Source organism: Pan troglodytes, chromosome 13 (genome assembly GCF_028858775.2).
Source record: "Pan troglodytes isolate AG18354 chromosome 13, NHGRI_mPanTro3-v2.0_pri, whole genome shotgun sequence".
In the NCBI taxonomy this organism is placed as follows: domain Eukaryota; kingdom Metazoa; phylum Chordata; class Mammalia; order Primates; family Hominidae; genus Pan; species Pan troglodytes.
The window spans coordinates 81,070,238-81,087,713 of record NC_072411.2 but is presented as its reverse complement, the minus strand read 5'-3'; the positions used below and the strand labels follow the sequence as shown (position 1 = coordinate 81,087,713).

The window sequence follows — 17,476 nt, the reverse complement described above, 5'->3', positions numbered from 1 at the left end:
CCCCGGCTCCTTCAGCTGTACTCACTCTTTGTTGAGTCTCCCACAATTACCATTGTTCGTGGCCCGGACTTCAATCCAGCCTCCCACATTATTCCTGATACCACACCTGACCCTCATGACTGCATCTCTCTGATCCACCTGACGTTCACCCCATTTCCCCTCATTTCCTTCTTCCCTGTTTCTCACCCTGATCACACTTGGTTTATTGATGGCAGTTCCACCAGGCCTAATCACCACACACCAGCAAAGGCAGGCTATCCTATATTACAAGCCACTAGCCCGCCTCTTAGAACCTCTCATTTCCTTTCCATCGTGGAAATCTATCCTCAAGGAAATAATTTCTCAGTGTTCCATCTGCTATTCTACTACTTCTCGGATTATTCAGGCCCCTTCCCTTCCCTACACATCAAACTCAGAGATTTGCCCCCACCCAGGACTGGCAAATTAGCTTTACTCAACATGCCCCAAGTCAGGAAACTAAAATACCTCTTGGTCTATGTAGACACTTTCACTGGATAGGAAGATACCTTTCCCACAGGGTCTAAGAAGGCCACCACGGTCATTTCTTCCCTTCTGTCAGACACAATTACTCGGTTTGGCCTTCCCACCTCTACACAGTCCGATAGTAGACTGGCCTTTATTAGTCAAATCAGCCAAGCAGTTTTTCAGGCTCTTGGTATTCAGTGAAACTTTTATATCCCTTACAGTCCTCAGTCTTCAGGAAAAGTAGAACGGACTAATGGTCTTTTAAAAACACACTTCACCAAGCTCAGCCACCAACTTAAAAAGGACTGGACAATACTTTTACCTCTTTCTTTTCTCAGAATTCAGGCCTGTCCTCGGAATGCTACAAGGTACAGCCCATTTGAGCTCCTGTATGGACGCTCCTTTTTATTTAGTCCCAGTCTCATTCCAGACACCAGACCAACTTAGACTTTGCCCCCAAAATCTTGTCATCCCTACTATCTTCTGTCTAGTCATACTCCTCTTCACCATTCTCAACTACTTATACATGCCCTGCTCTTGTTTACACTGCTGATTTACATTGTTTCTCCAAGCCATCACAGCTGATATCTCCTGGTGCTATCCCCAAACTGCCACTCTTAACTCTTGAAGTAAATAAATAATCTTTGCCAGCAGGACTATGCTGAACCTCCTTGGGCACTCTCTAATCACATGTCCTAGGTCCTCCCAATTCTTAGACCTTTAATACCCGTTTTTCTCCCTCTCTTATTCCATTTAGTTTCTCAATTCATACAAAACCGTATCCAGGCCATCACCAATAATTCTAAATGACAAATGTTTCTTCTAACAGTCCCATAATGTCACCCCTTACCACAAAGTCTTCCTTCAGCTTAATCCCTCCCACTCTACATTCTCACGCCGCCCCTAATCCCGCTCGAAGCAGCCCTGAGAAACATCGCCCATTATCTCTCCATACCATCCCCCAAAATTTTCGCCGTCCCAACACTTTACCACTATTTCGTTTTATTTTTCTTATTAATATAAGAAGACAGGAATGTCAGGCCTCTGAGCCCAAGCTAAGCCATCATATGCCCTGTGACCTGTGTACACATCCAGATGGCCAGTTCCTGCCTTAACTGATGACATTCCACCACAAAAGAAATGAAAATAGCCTGTTCCTGCCTTAACTGATGGCATTATCTTGTGAAATTCCTTCTCCTGGCTCATCCTGGCTCAAAAGCTCCCCTACTGAGCACCTTGTGACCCCCCCCCCCACTCCTGCCTGCCACAGAACCCCCCTTTTTCCTTTACTTACCCAAATCCCATAAAACGGCCCCACCCCTATCTCCCTTCGCTGACTCTCTTCTCAGACTCAGCCCACCTGCACCCAGGTGAAATAAACAGCTTTATTGCTCACACAAAGCCTGTTTGGTGGTCTCTTCACACAGATGCAAGTGAAAGAAGGAGCCTGCCTTCAACCTTCCAGGTCAGTTACCTCTCTGCAAGCTCTCCAGCCCTGCCATAAAATGAAACCATTTGCAATAGTTGCTACATCATAGCTTGCTCGGCATCTGCTTTCCTGAGCTTGCTCCAATTGTTCCCTTCATGGGGTCAGGTGAAGTTCGCGTTGCATAGGGACTAGGATCTAGGTATGGTTTCCATCTCACTGGGGCAGCAGGTAGATGCTGAGCACAGAGGACATGGGTGGTGGCTACACAGTTGCAGAGCAGCCATGACATGCTCTTGGAAACAAAAATAATTGAACACTGAAGTATGTATAAAAGTACTTTTCCCCTTTGAATCAAGAATATGATCATGAACCTTAGCAAAACAAAGCAATGGAGCTGACTCAGTCTTCTAAACATTGGCCCTGAACCTGAACCTACTATTAAATTGGGCTAAAAAGTTTATAGAGCAAGTGGATTCATTAAAACTGTTTTTTGCTATATTCTCTGTTCTGGCTTTGTCCCAGAGATTTCCAATGCTTCCAGCAGCTTTGGAGTTAGTAACTCTGATATGTTTGCATCTGACTTCTGACCTAAACTTTAGTGTTATTTTCAGCTGTTCTTTGACAGGGAATCCAACAGCTGCTGTTTAATACCACAGACAACTTGTGACACAGGCTGAATTTCTAGCAATAGGATTAATCTACCAATGTGGGGCACTGATTTGAAGCTGGCTATAATTTTCCTGCACAGGAGGTGGGGGTAGGGAATAAAAAGCCTGAAGCACAGTACTTTCCTTTTTGTTTTTGTTTTTAATTGCAGCAAAATATATGTCTTAATAACTTTTAACCACACAGAAAACATTTTCTTGCTGCAAATAAAAGGTAACAGCAAAGTATTTTGCTTTCTCATGGTATTAATAACTGAACTTGAAAACCCTGTCCAATGGAGCAGAATAGTCACAAAGAAAATCTGAAATGATAGGCACCTATTTATAAATGCTGGTTGAAATATTTAAAAAAAAAATTCCTAAGAAATCTGAGGCTCTGAGAAAATGTGGCTATTCCATCTAAACTTCATTTGGCAAAGAACAGTAAGTTTTAGAAAAGCAGATTAATCTAAAAATGTGTTTTAAGCAATTTGTGACTTAACCCCAAGACAAATACCAAAACTTTTTTAAAGTACACTTTGGTAGTTCTCTTTGCATGAGAGAGATTTCAAAAATCTTGAAAAGATTGATAGCCAGGTCAAAGACTTACTTGTTTCAAAGTCCGTGGTTACAATGGCATAGTTTCGGTGGCAAAACTAATTTGGGTTGTCAGGATGTAATTTTTTTTCCATTTGTTATCAAACATCAGCTGATAAGGAAAGAGCTTGAAGCTGTCCTCCACATTTAAGATAACAGCAAAAATAACAGGCACTTAGTGTCACCATACTAGGGGCGTGGCAATTCTCTCTCGTTCGCTCCTTTCTCTCTCCTTCGCTCCTTTCTCTCTCACGATAAACTCAATGGGGTTGTCTATTTTTAACCTCCTGTTCTTTCCTTTTGGCAGAGTAATCAGTGTGAGCTGAGCTCTTTCCCTGAATGAATCCAAGTAACCCTGGTGGTTGCCTTCTGAAATGACCAGCAGACACACAACTGTCCAGAGGCTGCCCAAAGTATAAACTCTGGTTCTAAAGTACCATGTCCAGCCAAGGAAGTCCTAGTGTGGCGCTTTCTACGACGACAGTCAGTTCAGTTGCTGTGCAGGCTGGGGACTCCAAAATCGTTATAGCTGTCATAAAGGTAAGCTAACAACTTCCTTTTTTCTGTGCGGCTGTGGGCTTCTAGCTGTGTGTTGAAAACCCTAAAGAACATTCCATGCAATCGGCAGGACACAGCATAGAGAAGACAACGCAGCAAGCACTCTTACTGCTTTCTTAAATCGGCTACTAAGAGAAACCTCTACAAGTTTCAGCAGTTACCAGAGATTCTCTTTCCTTTCAGTCAGCCAGAAAGCATCTATAGCACCTTGATTTAAAAAAAAAAAAAAGAAAAGAAAAGAAAGAAAAATAAAGAAAAGAAAACCTCTAGCATATACTGTCAATTTGGTCTTTAAAAGCAAGGCATTGGTAACTGGAAGTTCATGATTGCCTGACTAAAGAGTCCAATGGACCTGTGAAATGCTTGTGATTTTTGAGAGTGGATGTGATGGAGGTGGGAGGAGGCAGGTCCCGACAGACAGCGGGAGGGCACTGCTTTAAGCACGATGGAACTCAGAAAACACCAAGTAAAGGGCTCCGACATGTGCCCTTTGCCACACTGGTTTTGACATGGTAAAGAAACTACTAAATCCTTGTCCAGTAACGAAGACCATGCAAGGAAAGGTACAAAAGCTTTGTGTCCAATTTGCTCTTAACAGCAGGAAGTAGAAGCCACTTAGGGTTTACAATTATTGCATGTTTTATGACAACCCATTTGCCCATTTGCAAAGATGACCACACATCTTTAGGCTGAAGAAGAACTCCATGATTTTATTCTCCATGGAAATGCCCTGTAAAAAAAAGCTTTCAAGCACTAGGCTTGGGCTTTAGATGATATTCCACCTAAATAATTCAGTGTTTAATGAAGGGAAAGCTGGCAAACAAGCTGATGGTCACAAACCAGTTACTTTCAGGTCCCCACCAGGCTTAATTGAATGACTTTTCTGGCCTTTTGTTAGAGCATGGACAGCAAGCCGTGTTTACTTTAACTTAATTGCTGTGAATTTTATGGTAATGTGAAAATTCATACCAGGAAAAGAGCACTTGATATTGAGCAAAACAATTCACTATAGAAGGACAGAATGGAAAGTGTTCCTGCCGAGGTGGATTTTCTGGTGTTGTGAGACTTCTCTCCCACAGGAACCAGGCCTCTGCTGACTTCCTCACCCTCCCATCTTTTCAGAGTCCCAGAGTGGAGATGAAAAGAAGCCTGACGCAGAAGTAGGGCAAACAGATCATTTGCACGGGATTAATGATACTATGAGTTAACTGCAGATTTCAGCAATGAGGGAAAAGAGGCAAACTCACTATTTTTCAAAAAGTTAACTTTCCATTTCCTCAAATATGAACATTCTTGGAGCAGGATGAGGAATAATATTGGAGGATAAATTACAGAAGAATCAGAAGTAGATTGAACACAAAAAAATTACACTGGAAATTACACTGGAAAATTACACTGGAAACTCTTATTTTAACTGAATTGTGTTTCTAAGAATGTTCCCCCACTACCCTCTCCTCAGCCCTCTTACCTTACTGCCATCTCCATACAAAATACACCCCAAGCAATTCAGAGTAGAAAGTCCACCTTAATGGAATAGAAGTGCCTGTGTGTGATTTATAGTGGCCGTCCAAACTGTCTCAGGGGACTGAATATATTCTAAAATAGAAACACATTTTTCTAATTTCTCTTTAGTAATTCATGTATCTACATGCGTATGCGTGTTAGTGGTTCATTTTGCTTAATGAGTTGTTGCTTCTTAGAAAAGCAATTCCTCAGGAAATGCAATGACAAATTATATCTTAGAGCAGTGTAAATCTTGTGTGGAAAGCAAGTTGACTGTGCTCAAATGGCAGTTGTCACAGGCATCTAATTTTGTTAATATTTTCCTACATGCTTTAATGAATATTCAACAACTAAGGTTGGAAAACAGCATATTTTACCTTTGAAATAAGATAAAAATCAATTTCTTCATCTGATGTTTATTATTTTCAGCTAAACCAGCAAGGCCAATGTAAAGACACTAATCAGCCTAAATTGCATTTACAAGAACTTTCCCCATGGTGAAATTTGCATCCTACCTGCCCAAGTGGAATTTCACTATTTTTATTGAGTTCAGTTTTGTGAGTGAGAGAGGATACAGTTGTGTAAATTATTCTGTAACTTTATAATATTCAGTAATACGTAATCCATTGTATGTTTTCCTCATTTGGGAATTTTTAACTCAAATCCAATATGCCAAGAGAGAATAATTTATCCTAAGAATAAAAAATAAAAGACAGGGCAGGGATTTATATTAGATCTGCTGTGTTTCAATTTAAGTAAACCCCATCTCTATAGAAAGAATGGAAAAAAATAGAAAATAGAAAAAAGTGTTTACAGTATAACTGGAAATTTAAAAGATATATTAAAAATGAGAAGGGTGAAGAGGAAGGAACAAGAGGAACTAAAAGTGCATTTTATTTAATTTTTATTTTTAGTGTGGCAAATGGGTACAACTTCAACTGGCTGAATCACAGCCCAATCTTCTAGAAATTGGCAGCAGTCAAGATGAAACCAAAAAACTTCTTCATGATCATGAACTTCTTTTGGCCAAGCTCAAGGTAAGATACTAAGATGTGAAGCAGAAACAAAATTAAAGAGACATAAAAAAACTATTTCTTATACTTCTTGATTCCTCTGCTGTTACTGGCCTAGGGCCACTTTAATATGGTACCAGGTAGATAATGGAAAAATCAGTAGTTATTTATGAACAAACAGCATCAGAGAGAAGTAACAAGATTTTTAAAAATTTTCCCTAATGTGATAGAAACTATGGAAGGATAATATTTTCACTGTGGAGAAATGAGTAATTTTTCTTTCCTGGCTGCCTTAGTGGAAAAAAAACTCCATCATTTTTTCATTTCATGCATTACACCATCAAGTCACAAAAACAGATCCACAATTTCTATTGTTAATGATACCTGCTGGCAAAAATAATTTAGAAGACTTTTCCCCTGTTGGACTATTGAAAATATCTGATTCTGTGCTTAGTATTAAGAGTTCTTGAAACCAAATAATACTTCTGGTAAAACCAGACATACTATTTTATATATGTTGAGAGTATTTAGTTAGAAATCTAAAAGTAACATTGGTTTGAGGTTGCCAGATAAAGGCCAGGTAAGATCAGAGCCAGCTACATAATCTGTGGGACCCAGGGCAAATACAAATTCGGGGCCATTTGTTCAAAAAGCAGGGAAAAGCTTTTTCTTGACCCATTATGGTGTTTTTTATTCACTACTTAATGTCTGGCTCCGTCATGTGTAAGATGAGTGCAGACCTCACAGGTACATGGCCTCATCCATGACTCAGTGCAAAGGACATGGGTTTTACCCCACCCTTCTTAAGCTTCACCTTGGCCACAGCTCCAGCTATAAGAGGTGGCAACAGTCACTGAGTGGGGCTGCGGAGCAGACAGGACAGCCGACTCTATATCCAGGAGATAGGACCACATGTCTGATGAGGTGCCAAGCCCTCAGCACTTGCTCTGTTGTCCCATTGGACTTAATTTACAAAACACAAATGTAAAGCATTTCAACACAGGAACAGGTACAGCATTAAGCCCTAAATGGTGTTCCATTCTGAGGAACCTCTGAGGGAGCCAGCCCTGTGAGTAATAACCTCATAGACAAATGAAATATCTTCACTAAGATCAAAGAGGTTCAAAGAGATTTAATGCGGATTCAGAGAACTGCAAAGACTAGGATGCTCTGCATTTTTAGTACTTTAATATTACTGTTTTCTTTGTACATCTAAGCTGAAATTCATACCTGCTTTCTAGATTTAGAAGCAGATTTGATCTGCATCTGATATATAGACAGTGGTTTTCTGCTTGGACAGTGGTAAAAGTAACTGAGTAAATGAAACCAAGAAGTTGAAGAAAGAATTAGTACAAAGAAGAAGGCCATTAGAAGGCAGAATTTATTCCCCTGTTTGACAGCTCCTTACTCTGGGATTTAGGTTGTCTTGCAAGGCAGAAGTCCCTAGTTATTGGTAAGTCTTTTCTATGTAGAAAAACCCCATTATGTGTTTTTTGGCTGCATAAATGTCTTCTTTTGAGAAGTGTCTGCTCATGTCCTTCACCCACTTTTTGCCATCAGAGAAATGCAAGTCAAAACCACAATGAGATACCATCTCACACCAGTCAGAATGGCAATCATTAAAACGTCATGAAACAACAGGTGCTGGAGAGGATGTGGAGAAATAGGAACACTTTTACACTGTTGGTGGGACTGTAAACTAGTTCAACCATTGTGGAAGTCAGTGTGGCGACTCCTCAGGGATCTAGAACTAGAAATACCATTTGACCCAGCCATCCCATTACTGGGTATATACCCAAAGGACTATAAACCATGCTGCTACAAAGACACATGCACACGTATGTTTATTGCAGCTCTATTCACAATAGCAAAGACTTGGAGCCAACCCAAATGTCCAACAATGATAGACTGGATTAAGAAAATGTGGCACATATACACCATGGAATACTATGCAGCCATAAAAAATGATGAGATCATGTCCTTTGTAGGGACATGGATGAAATTGGAAATCATCATTCTCAGTAAACTATCGCAAGAACAAAAAACCAAACACCACATATTCTCACTCATAGGTGGGAATTGAACAATGAGAACACATGGACACAGGAAGGGGAACATCACACTCTGGGGACTGTTGTGGGGTCGAGGGGAGGGGGGAGGGATAGCATTGAGAGATATACCTAATGCTAGATGACGAGTTAGTGGGTGCAGCGCACCAGCATGGCACATGTATACATATGTAACTAACCTGCATATTGTGCACATGTACCCTAAAACTTAAAGTAAAATAATAAAAAAAGAAATGAAATATGAAATAAAAATGAAAGTGAAAGAAAAGAAAAAGAAAAACCCCATTATGATGTGGAAGAGCAATGAGCCAGGAATAAAAACACCTATTGTTTAGCTCTACTTATGTCACAAACTAGTGTGATTTGGCTAACAACTCAAGGTCTTCCTGCTACACAAAAAGCTGTGTAAACTTGTCACGAATCCCCAATTCCATGAACTGTAGAAACGTAATACTTACTTGAAGTTTCTGACCATTCCCAGAAGTTTGCATTCTCATGATCTCTTGTGACCCCAGCTCCTTTGTACGCACCTGCCAACTGTTTCTGCTGAAGCTAACCTGGGCTTGAAACCACATCTTTTCCCCAGTTCCTGTTAATAATTCATGCCCAGCCAGCATTTCCCAGTCCACTGATAAATTGTGGGTAGTGGTGGGTGAGCTCACATCAGTTTGGAACTCTTGTGCTACCTCACTTCTCCCTTCATCCCTACTCCATCCAGGACTACAGAAGGGAAATGCCTTCTTAGGTGCAGCAATTCAGCTCCTGCCTCCTACCCTGTGCTCAAATTTGCATACCTAAATCCATCCAGTAGCTTAGCTAGAAAAGGGTTTTCCTGTAGTATACTTTGAAGTTGGGTAGAGTGATGCCTCCAGCATCATTCTTTTGCTTAGGATTGCCTTGGCTATTCGGGCTCTTCTTTGGTTTCATATGAATTTTAAAATAGCTTTTTCTAATACTGTGAAGAATGTCAATGGTAGTTTAATGGGAATAGTATTGAATCTATAAATTGCTTTGGGCAGCATGGCCATTTTCACAACATTGATTCTTCCTATCCATGAGCATGGAATGTTCTTCCATTTGTTTGTGTCATCTCTGATTTCTTCGAGCAGTGGTTTGTAGTTCCCCTTAAAGAGGTCCTTCACTTTTCTTGTTAGTTGTATTCCTAGGTATTTTATTCTTTTTGTGGCAATTGTGAATGGGAGTTCATTTGTGATTTGGGTCTCAGCTTGCCTGTTGTTGGTATATAGGAATGCTAGCGGTTTTTGCACGTTGATTTTGTATCCTGAGACTTTGCTGAAGTAGCTTATTAGTTTCAAAAGCTTTTGGGCTGAGACAGTGGGATTTTTCCTATGTCCTTAGATGTAGGATCATGTCATCTGCAAAGATAGTTTTACTTCCTCTATTCCTATTCATTTGTTTCTCTTGCCTGATTGCCCTGGCCACAACTTCCAATACTGTGTTGAATAGGCATCCTTGTCTTGTGCTGGTATACGAGGAGAATGCTTCCAGCTTCTGCCCATTCAGTATAATACTGGCTGCGGGTTTGTCATATATGGCTTTTGTTATTTTGAGGTATGTTCCTTCAATACCTAGTTTATTCAGAGTTTTTAACATGAAGGGATGTTGAATTTTATCAAAGGCCTTTTGTGTGTCTCTTAAGATAATCATGTGGTTTTTGTCTTTAGTTCTGTTTATGTAATGAATCACATTTATTGATTTGCATCTGGGGAATGAAGCCTATTTGATTGTGGTGGATAAGCTTTTTGATGTGCTGCTGGATTTGGTTTACTAGTATTTTGTTGAAGATTTTTGCATCAATGTTCATCAAGGCCTGGAGTTTCCTTTTTTTGTTGTATCTCTGCCAGGTTTTGGCATCAGGATGAGTTAGGGAGGAGTCCCTCCTCCTCAATTTTTGGAATAGTTTCAGTAGGAATGGTACCAGCTCTTCTTTATACCTCTGATAGAAGTCAACTGTGAATCCATCTGGTCCTGGGCTTTTTTTGGTTGGCAGGCTATTTATTACTGCCTCAATTTCAGAACTCATTATTGGCCTATTCAAGGATTCAATTTCTTCCTGGTTCAGTCTTGGGAGGGTACATGTGTCCAGGAATTTATTCATTTTTTCTAGATTTTCTAGTTTATGTGCATAGAGGTGTTTATAGTATTCTCTGATGGTTGTTTGTATTTCTGTTGGGTCAGTTGTACTATCCCCCTTATCATTTCAAACTGTGTTTATTTGATGCTTCTCTCTTTTCTTCTTTATTAGTCTTGCTAGTGGCCTATCATTTTATTTTATTTTTTTTCAAAAAACTAGCTTTTAGGATTCATTGATTTTTTTGAAGGTTTTTTTGTGTCTCTATCTCTTTCAGTTCAGCTCTGATCTTGGTTATTTCTTGTCTTCTGCCAGCTTAAGTGGGTTGTTTGCTCTTGATTCTTTCTTTTAGTTGTGATGTTAGGTTGTTAACTTGAGATTTTTCTAGCTTTATGATGTCGGCATTTTAGTGCTATAAATTTCTCACTTCATACTGCTTTAGCTGCATCCCAGAGATTCCGGTCCATTGTGTCTTGGTTCTCATTAGTTTCAAAGAACTTCTTAGGCTGGGCACAGTGGCTTATGCCTGTAATCCCAGCACTTTGGCAGGCCAAGGTGGGTGGATCACCTGAGGTCAGGAATTTGAGGCCAGCCTGGCTAACATGGTGAAACCTTGTCTCTATTAAAAATACAAAAATTAGCCAGGTGTAGTGGTGCATGCCTGTAATCCCAGCTACTTGGGAAGCTGAGGCAGGAGAATTTATTGAACCCAGGAGACAGAGGTTGCAGTAAGCCAAGATTGCACCATTGCACTCCAGCCTGGGTGACAGACAGAGCAAGACTGTCAAAAAAAAGAACTTCTTGATTGATTTCTGCCTTAATTTCATTATTTGCCCAAGAGTCATCCTGGGGCACATTGTTCAATTTTCATTTAGTTGTATGATTTTGACTGAATTTCTTAATCTTGACTTCTAATTTGATTGTGCTATTGTCTGAGAGACTGTTATGATTTCACTTCTTTTGCATTGGCTGAGGAGTGTTTTACTTCGATTATGTGATCAATTTTAAAGTAAGTGCCATGTGGCAATGAGAATAATGTATGTTCTGTTGTTTTGGGGTGGACAGTTCTGTATATGACTATCAGGTCCACTTATCCAGAGCTGTACTCAGCTCTGGATCTGAGCCAAATATCTTTTTAAATTTTCTGTCAATGATCTAATATTGTCGGTGTGGTGTTAAAGTCTCCCACGACTATTGTGTGGGGATCTAAGTCTCTTTGAAGGTCTCTAAGAACTTGCTTTATGAATCTGGGTACTCCTGTATTGGGTACATATATATTTAGGATATTCAGCTCTTCTTGTTGAATTGAAATTTTTACCTTTATGCAATGCTCTTCTTTGTCTTTTTCAGTCTTTGTTGGTTTACAGTCTGTTTTGTCGGAAACTTGGAATGCAGATCTTGCTTTTTCTGTTTTCTATTTGCTTGGCAAATTTTCCTCCATTCCTGTATTTTGAGCCTATGTGAGTCTTTGCATGTGAGATGATCTCTTAAAGACAGCATACCAATGGATCTTGGTTCTTTATCCTGCTTGCCATTCTGTGTCTTTTAATTGGGGCATTTCCATTTACATTTAAGGTTAGTATTGTTATGTGTGGATTTCATCTTGTCATCATGATGCTAGCTGGTTATTTGGAAAAAAAAAAAAAAAAAACCCACAACCAACCCGATTAAATAATAGGCAAAGGACATGAACAGACACTTCTCAAAAGAAGACATACATGCAGCCAACAAACATTAAAAAAAGCTCAAAATCACTGATCATTAGAGAAATGTAAATCAAAACCACAATGAGATACCATCTCATACCAGTCAGAATGACTGTTATTATAATGTCAAAAAACAGCAGACATGGCCGGGCGTGGTGGTTCACACCTGTAATCCCAGCACTTTGGGAGGCTGAGGTGGGTGGATCACGAGGTCAGGAGATCAAGACCATCTTGGCTAACATGGTGAAACCCCGTCTCTATTAAAAATACAAAAAATTAGCTAGGCGTGGTGGTGGGCACCTGTAGTCCCAGCTACTCGGGAGGCTGAGGCAGGAGAATGGCGTGGAGGCAGGAAAATGGCGTGAACCCAGGAGGCGGAGCTTGCAGTGAGCCGAGATCGCACCACTGCACTCCAGCCTGGGTGACAGAGCGAGACTCTGTCTCAACAAACAAACAAACAAACAAAACAACAGCAGAAGCTGGTGAGGATTTGGAGAAAAGGAATGCTTTTACCATGCTGGTAGGAGTGTAAATTAGTTGAATCATTGTGGAATTGTAGAAGACAGTGTGGCATTTCCTCAAAGACCTAGAGGCAGAAATACCATTCAACCCATCAATCCATTACTAGGTATATACCCAAAGGAATGTAAATCATTCTGTTATAAAGTTATATGCATGAGTATGTTCATTGCAGTACTATTCATGATAGCAAAGACATGGAATCAACCTAAATCCCCATCAATGATAGACTGGATAAAGAAAATGTGGTACATATATAACATGGAATGTGATGTAGCCATAAACAGGAATGAGATCATGTCCTTTGTGGGGACATAGATGGAACTGGAGGCCATTGTCCTTAGCAAACTAACTCAGAAACAGAAAACCAAATACCATGTGTTCTCACTTATAAGGGGGAGCTGAATAATGAGACCACATGGACACAGTTGGGGGAACAACACACACTGGTGCCTGTCAGAGGGTGGGAGGTGGGAGGAGGGAGAGCATCAGGAAGAATACCTAATGGATACTAGGGTTAATACTTGGGTGATGGGATGATCTGTACAGCAAACCACCATAGCACACATTTACCTATGTAACAAACCTGCCCATCCTGCACATTTAGCCCTAAACTTAAAATTAAAGTTGGAAATAAAAAAAAGAAGAGGGGTTTCCTTTTCTATGCTCTTTAGAAGACACTGGTTCTAGAATTAAACATCTTGTTCTTTGATGCCCTTCAGGCTATGTGTGGACTAGCCATTTAAGTTCTCTGGACTTTAGGCTTTTTATCTTTAAAATGAGGGAACAGGACAGATCAAAGCTTCATATTTGTTGTGGATCTTACCACAATGTGCCAGTCTCCCTCCCTGCACATGGGTCTAAGAAAATGAGGTCTCAAACCAAAAGATCTTTTACCTTCATCCGGACCTCTAGCCATAACCTCTTAAGGTTCATCTCTCATATTCTCCCCCAACTACTCACCACTTTCAATCCAGCCACTCAGCCCTAACAAACTTTAACTAGTAGTTTTATCATCTAGATATACCTAATTCTAATATTATGAGTCTAGAAAAGAAAAAAATTATCAAGAAGTCTAAAGTCTATTTCAGATTTGCTGACAAAAGACTTTTAAAAATAATGAAAATATAAATTCCATTTCACAAATGGATAGATCATAAATTCAACCAATTTACTAGCTAATATGCTGTCAAGATAGGCACAAACTTAACCTGTAGCAGAAAATTGTTGGATCCAAGTTGGTTTGAATATGAGCTTTTGAAGGATGAGGACATTAGTAGTTCAATAAGCCAATAATACTTAATATTTAATGTTTATTCCAGTCCTTTTTGTATGTACAGGGTCTTGCAATTTGTTCTAATCATAAAGAATGCTGTGAAAATGGCATTGGAAGGGTGTAGGATTCGGTGCTGAGTCAACTCTGATTTGGGCACAACACTTAGTCTCTCTGGTCTCAGGGTCTTTATTTGAGAAATTAGAATAACAATAACGGTTACCTTCACACACCTAAAAAGAAAATTTGGGGAAGAAATACAATAATATATGGAAGTACATGCTGCTTTTCAAAGAAAAAGTGGCATAATTATTATGTTAATGAGTGTTTCAGAGTAATTTGGTATATTAAATGTTTAATTTAATAGAAAAGCTATTTTCTGCTTTCCACTGAAAATTCTCTCAAACCCTAGTAATTTAGACTAAAGAAAAAAATTCTGAAAACTGAGAATTTTTATAAGGGCCTCTAATGTTGGTAATATCTGTACCCTAGAGATCTTATTTTCCCTTCTGCAATGTACTTAATCTCAGTGGAGTGTCCAGAGAAAAAATATTTTCCTGTTTTCAGTGATGAAAATATAATCAAGTGGAAAAAACTTTAACTCCCAAAAGGCATCTAGATTTCCAAACCATATTCAAGTCATTTATAATGAAAAAAAAGGATTCCAGAAAAGTCAGATTTAAGCCAGGTAAAGAAGATCTGCCTGTGGCTACTATTGACATTACATCCTCAGGTGAGGTGCAGAGTGTTAAAGGAGGAAAAAAGGTTGGAAATTCCTTAGGGAAGTTGCCAAGAATGTTCTTCTTAACATCTGACTTTCCATTACATTGCTATTGTCTAGGGGAATTATGACTGTAAGAGTCAAGAAAACCTCCTGGGCACTGGCAACTGTATTTGCAGTTGGCATTCAGTGAAGAATGACCCTTTAGAGTGGTAAAACACTGGAAAATTTCACCTCTAATTTGACTCTCATAAATTTACTGGTTTCCTGTTCTGACTAAATCTCCAACTCAGGGAATGCTTATTTTTGCCCTATTTCTATTTTCTGTGCTAGAAATGAATGTACTATAAATAGAATATATTAGTAGTAAAACTAAAAGTCTTATAAAAACTTACCTTAAATAAGAGATAGTGAGGTTTTCTGGTGTTCATCTGAAATATTTACTAAGAATGCATTTAGAAAATATTTTTATTATGGTAAAACATACATAACATATAATTTGCCATTTTATTCATTTTATATGTACAATTCAGTGGCATTAATTACATTCACAATGTTGTGCAACCATCACCACTATGTATTTCCAAAACTTTCTCATCACCCCAAACAGAAACTCAGTACCCAGTAAAAAAATAACTCTAATTATTACTTCCACTGGTAAGCTCTAATCCACTTTCTGTCTCTATGAATTTGTCTCTTCTAGGTACCCCATATAAATGGAATCACACAATATTTGTCCTTTTGTGCCTGACTTATTTCACTTAGCATATGATGTTTTCAAGGTTCACCCATTTTGCAGCATGTATCAGACCTTCATTCCTTTTTGAATAATGAATAATAATCCATTGTAATGACGTGCTACATTTTGTTTATTCATTCATCTGTCAATAGACACTTGAGTTGTTTCCACTTTTTGGCCCTTATGAATGCTGCTACAATGAACATTGGTGTACGAGTATCTGTTTGAGTATCTGTTTTCAATTCTTTTGAATATATATGTAGGAGTGAGATTCCTGGGTCCTGTGCTGGGTATTTCTGTTTTTAGTGTTTTGAGGAAACACCAAAATATTTTCCACAGCAACTGCATCAACTTTTGTTCCCACCATTATATGTGTTCCGATTGGTCCACATCTTGTCCATAACTTGTTGTTTCTTGTTTGTTTCTTTTTTAAAAAGTCGTAGCCATCCTATTAGGTATGAAGTGATATGTCATTGTGGTTTTAATTTGTATTTCCCTAAAGTGGATGATGTTGAGCATCTTTTCGTGTGCTTATTGGCCAATGTATATCTTTTTTGGTGAAATATCTATTCAAATCCTTTGTGCACTTTTAAAGCAAGTTGTTTGGATTTTCTGTTGTTGAGTTGTAGAAGTTCTTTTTATATTTTAGATATTAATGCCTTATCAGATACATGATTTACAAATATCTTCTGCCATTCTGTAGGCTGCTTCTCATTTTCTTGATGATATTCTTTAAGAATGTATTCCAAAGCTGCGTGACTCGAATTATTTATACTTACATATTAGAGGAAATTTCATAGCATGTGTGTTGTGAATGTGAAGAAACACTTTCAGACAGTGTTAGAAGAGGACTAACTTGTTTTACATTACCTATGTCATAGCAGTGTTTTTCTCTAAATGCTTAGTTTATACAGGAGCCACTTTATCTCTTTCCCCGTGCTCCTGTTGACCCACACCTTCAAGAATTTACTCTCTCAGAAGTGTTAGGGAAGATGTTTCCACTTATATCTCCTCACTTTCTCTTTCCTACACAAGTAGGGAGGCCTGTGTCACCTGATTGGTGAGACTGGGGAAGCCTCAAGGGCTCTTTCCACAGATCCACTTAACTATGGGTTGCAGGTTCTCTTCTCTCTCTGTTTCTGCTCACCTGGCCAGATGTCCCCACTTGGCAGACACAGGCCAGAGTCCCACCTAGGGCAGCTAGTTATGTATCTGTGCCTCAGATCCACCTGTCTCCACAGGGAGGTTCTATGGGATAGGTTACAGGGAGAAAATGCAGAAATGCAAATCAACCCCATCCTCCAGTCTAGCTTTACCAGTAATAACAGCATATATTCTTATCCTTCCCTCACCCTGATTTCTATTTCTCAATTGATTCAGAATCTTGAAGAGAAAGGAGTGAGATCAATTGGCACCTTCCAAATTCAAACACGTATTGATCTGTGTTTGAAATAGATGGTGTTCTCATCTTCTATGTATGTAAAGTTCCGGCCTTATTTTTCATGGAGCATTTTGAAGAAGGTGACTGGAACAACATGGGAACAATGCCGGAATTGTGGTCTAGTGGGAATTAGTCAGTGCTTTAATTTCTCTTTTAGGGTTTTGAAAATGGAGAACTTTTTCCACTAAAAAATGAAAATAGTGTTCTCACAACTATGAGGCAGCAGAACTTCCTGGTGACTTTCCCTGCCTCGCTTGGCACTTCCTTGTTTATACAGTGTTTCTTTCCCTGGTTCATTTCCAGTGACTAGAAGGGAGCAGTGCAGTGGTCCAAGGGGCTTAAGTTTAAATAGCATTCTTTACATTTGAAAAGTGCCTTGGCCGATTCTGTAAAACATAGTTTTCACAAGTGGATGTGAGACATGTTGATTTAAGAGAGTCTGCAGTGTCCATTAAAATAGGCTTCTTCAACATGGAGTTAGGGAACATAATATTCCGGATATCACAAATAATTTGTTACCAGTTCAGGTTGAGCAGGAGTTTAGAGTATGACCATAACCAATGAAGTGTTGGTGGGAGTTGATTTACCAAAGGGGCAAGAATTCTGGAAGGAGAGAATTTTGTAGGCAGAGACTGAAGAGTAAGAAAATTTAGAAAAGACACTCCTGACCTCGGCCCTGTCCTGGC

The 17,476-nt window shown here is 39.2% G+C and overlaps 1 protein-coding gene across 2 annotated transcripts in view; it reads left to right on the top strand.

Annotated features, from left to right (window-relative positions):
* Nucleotides 1-3,355: 3,355 nt before the first annotated feature.
* CCDC141 (coiled-coil domain containing 141) overlaps nt 3,356-17,476 on the top strand; it is a 219,138-nt gene continuing 205,017 nt past the window's right edge. For both annotated transcript variants that reach the window (XM_063791317.1, XM_515948.8), the window contains exons 1-2: nt 3,356-3,696; nt 6,132-6,254. In XM_063791317.1, the coding sequence (XP_063647387.1) occupies nt 3,595-3,696; nt 6,132-6,254 (225 nt within the window). In that variant the 5' untranslated portion in view covers nt 3,356-3,594. The remainder of the gene's footprint in view (nt 3,697-6,131; nt 6,255-17,476) is intronic.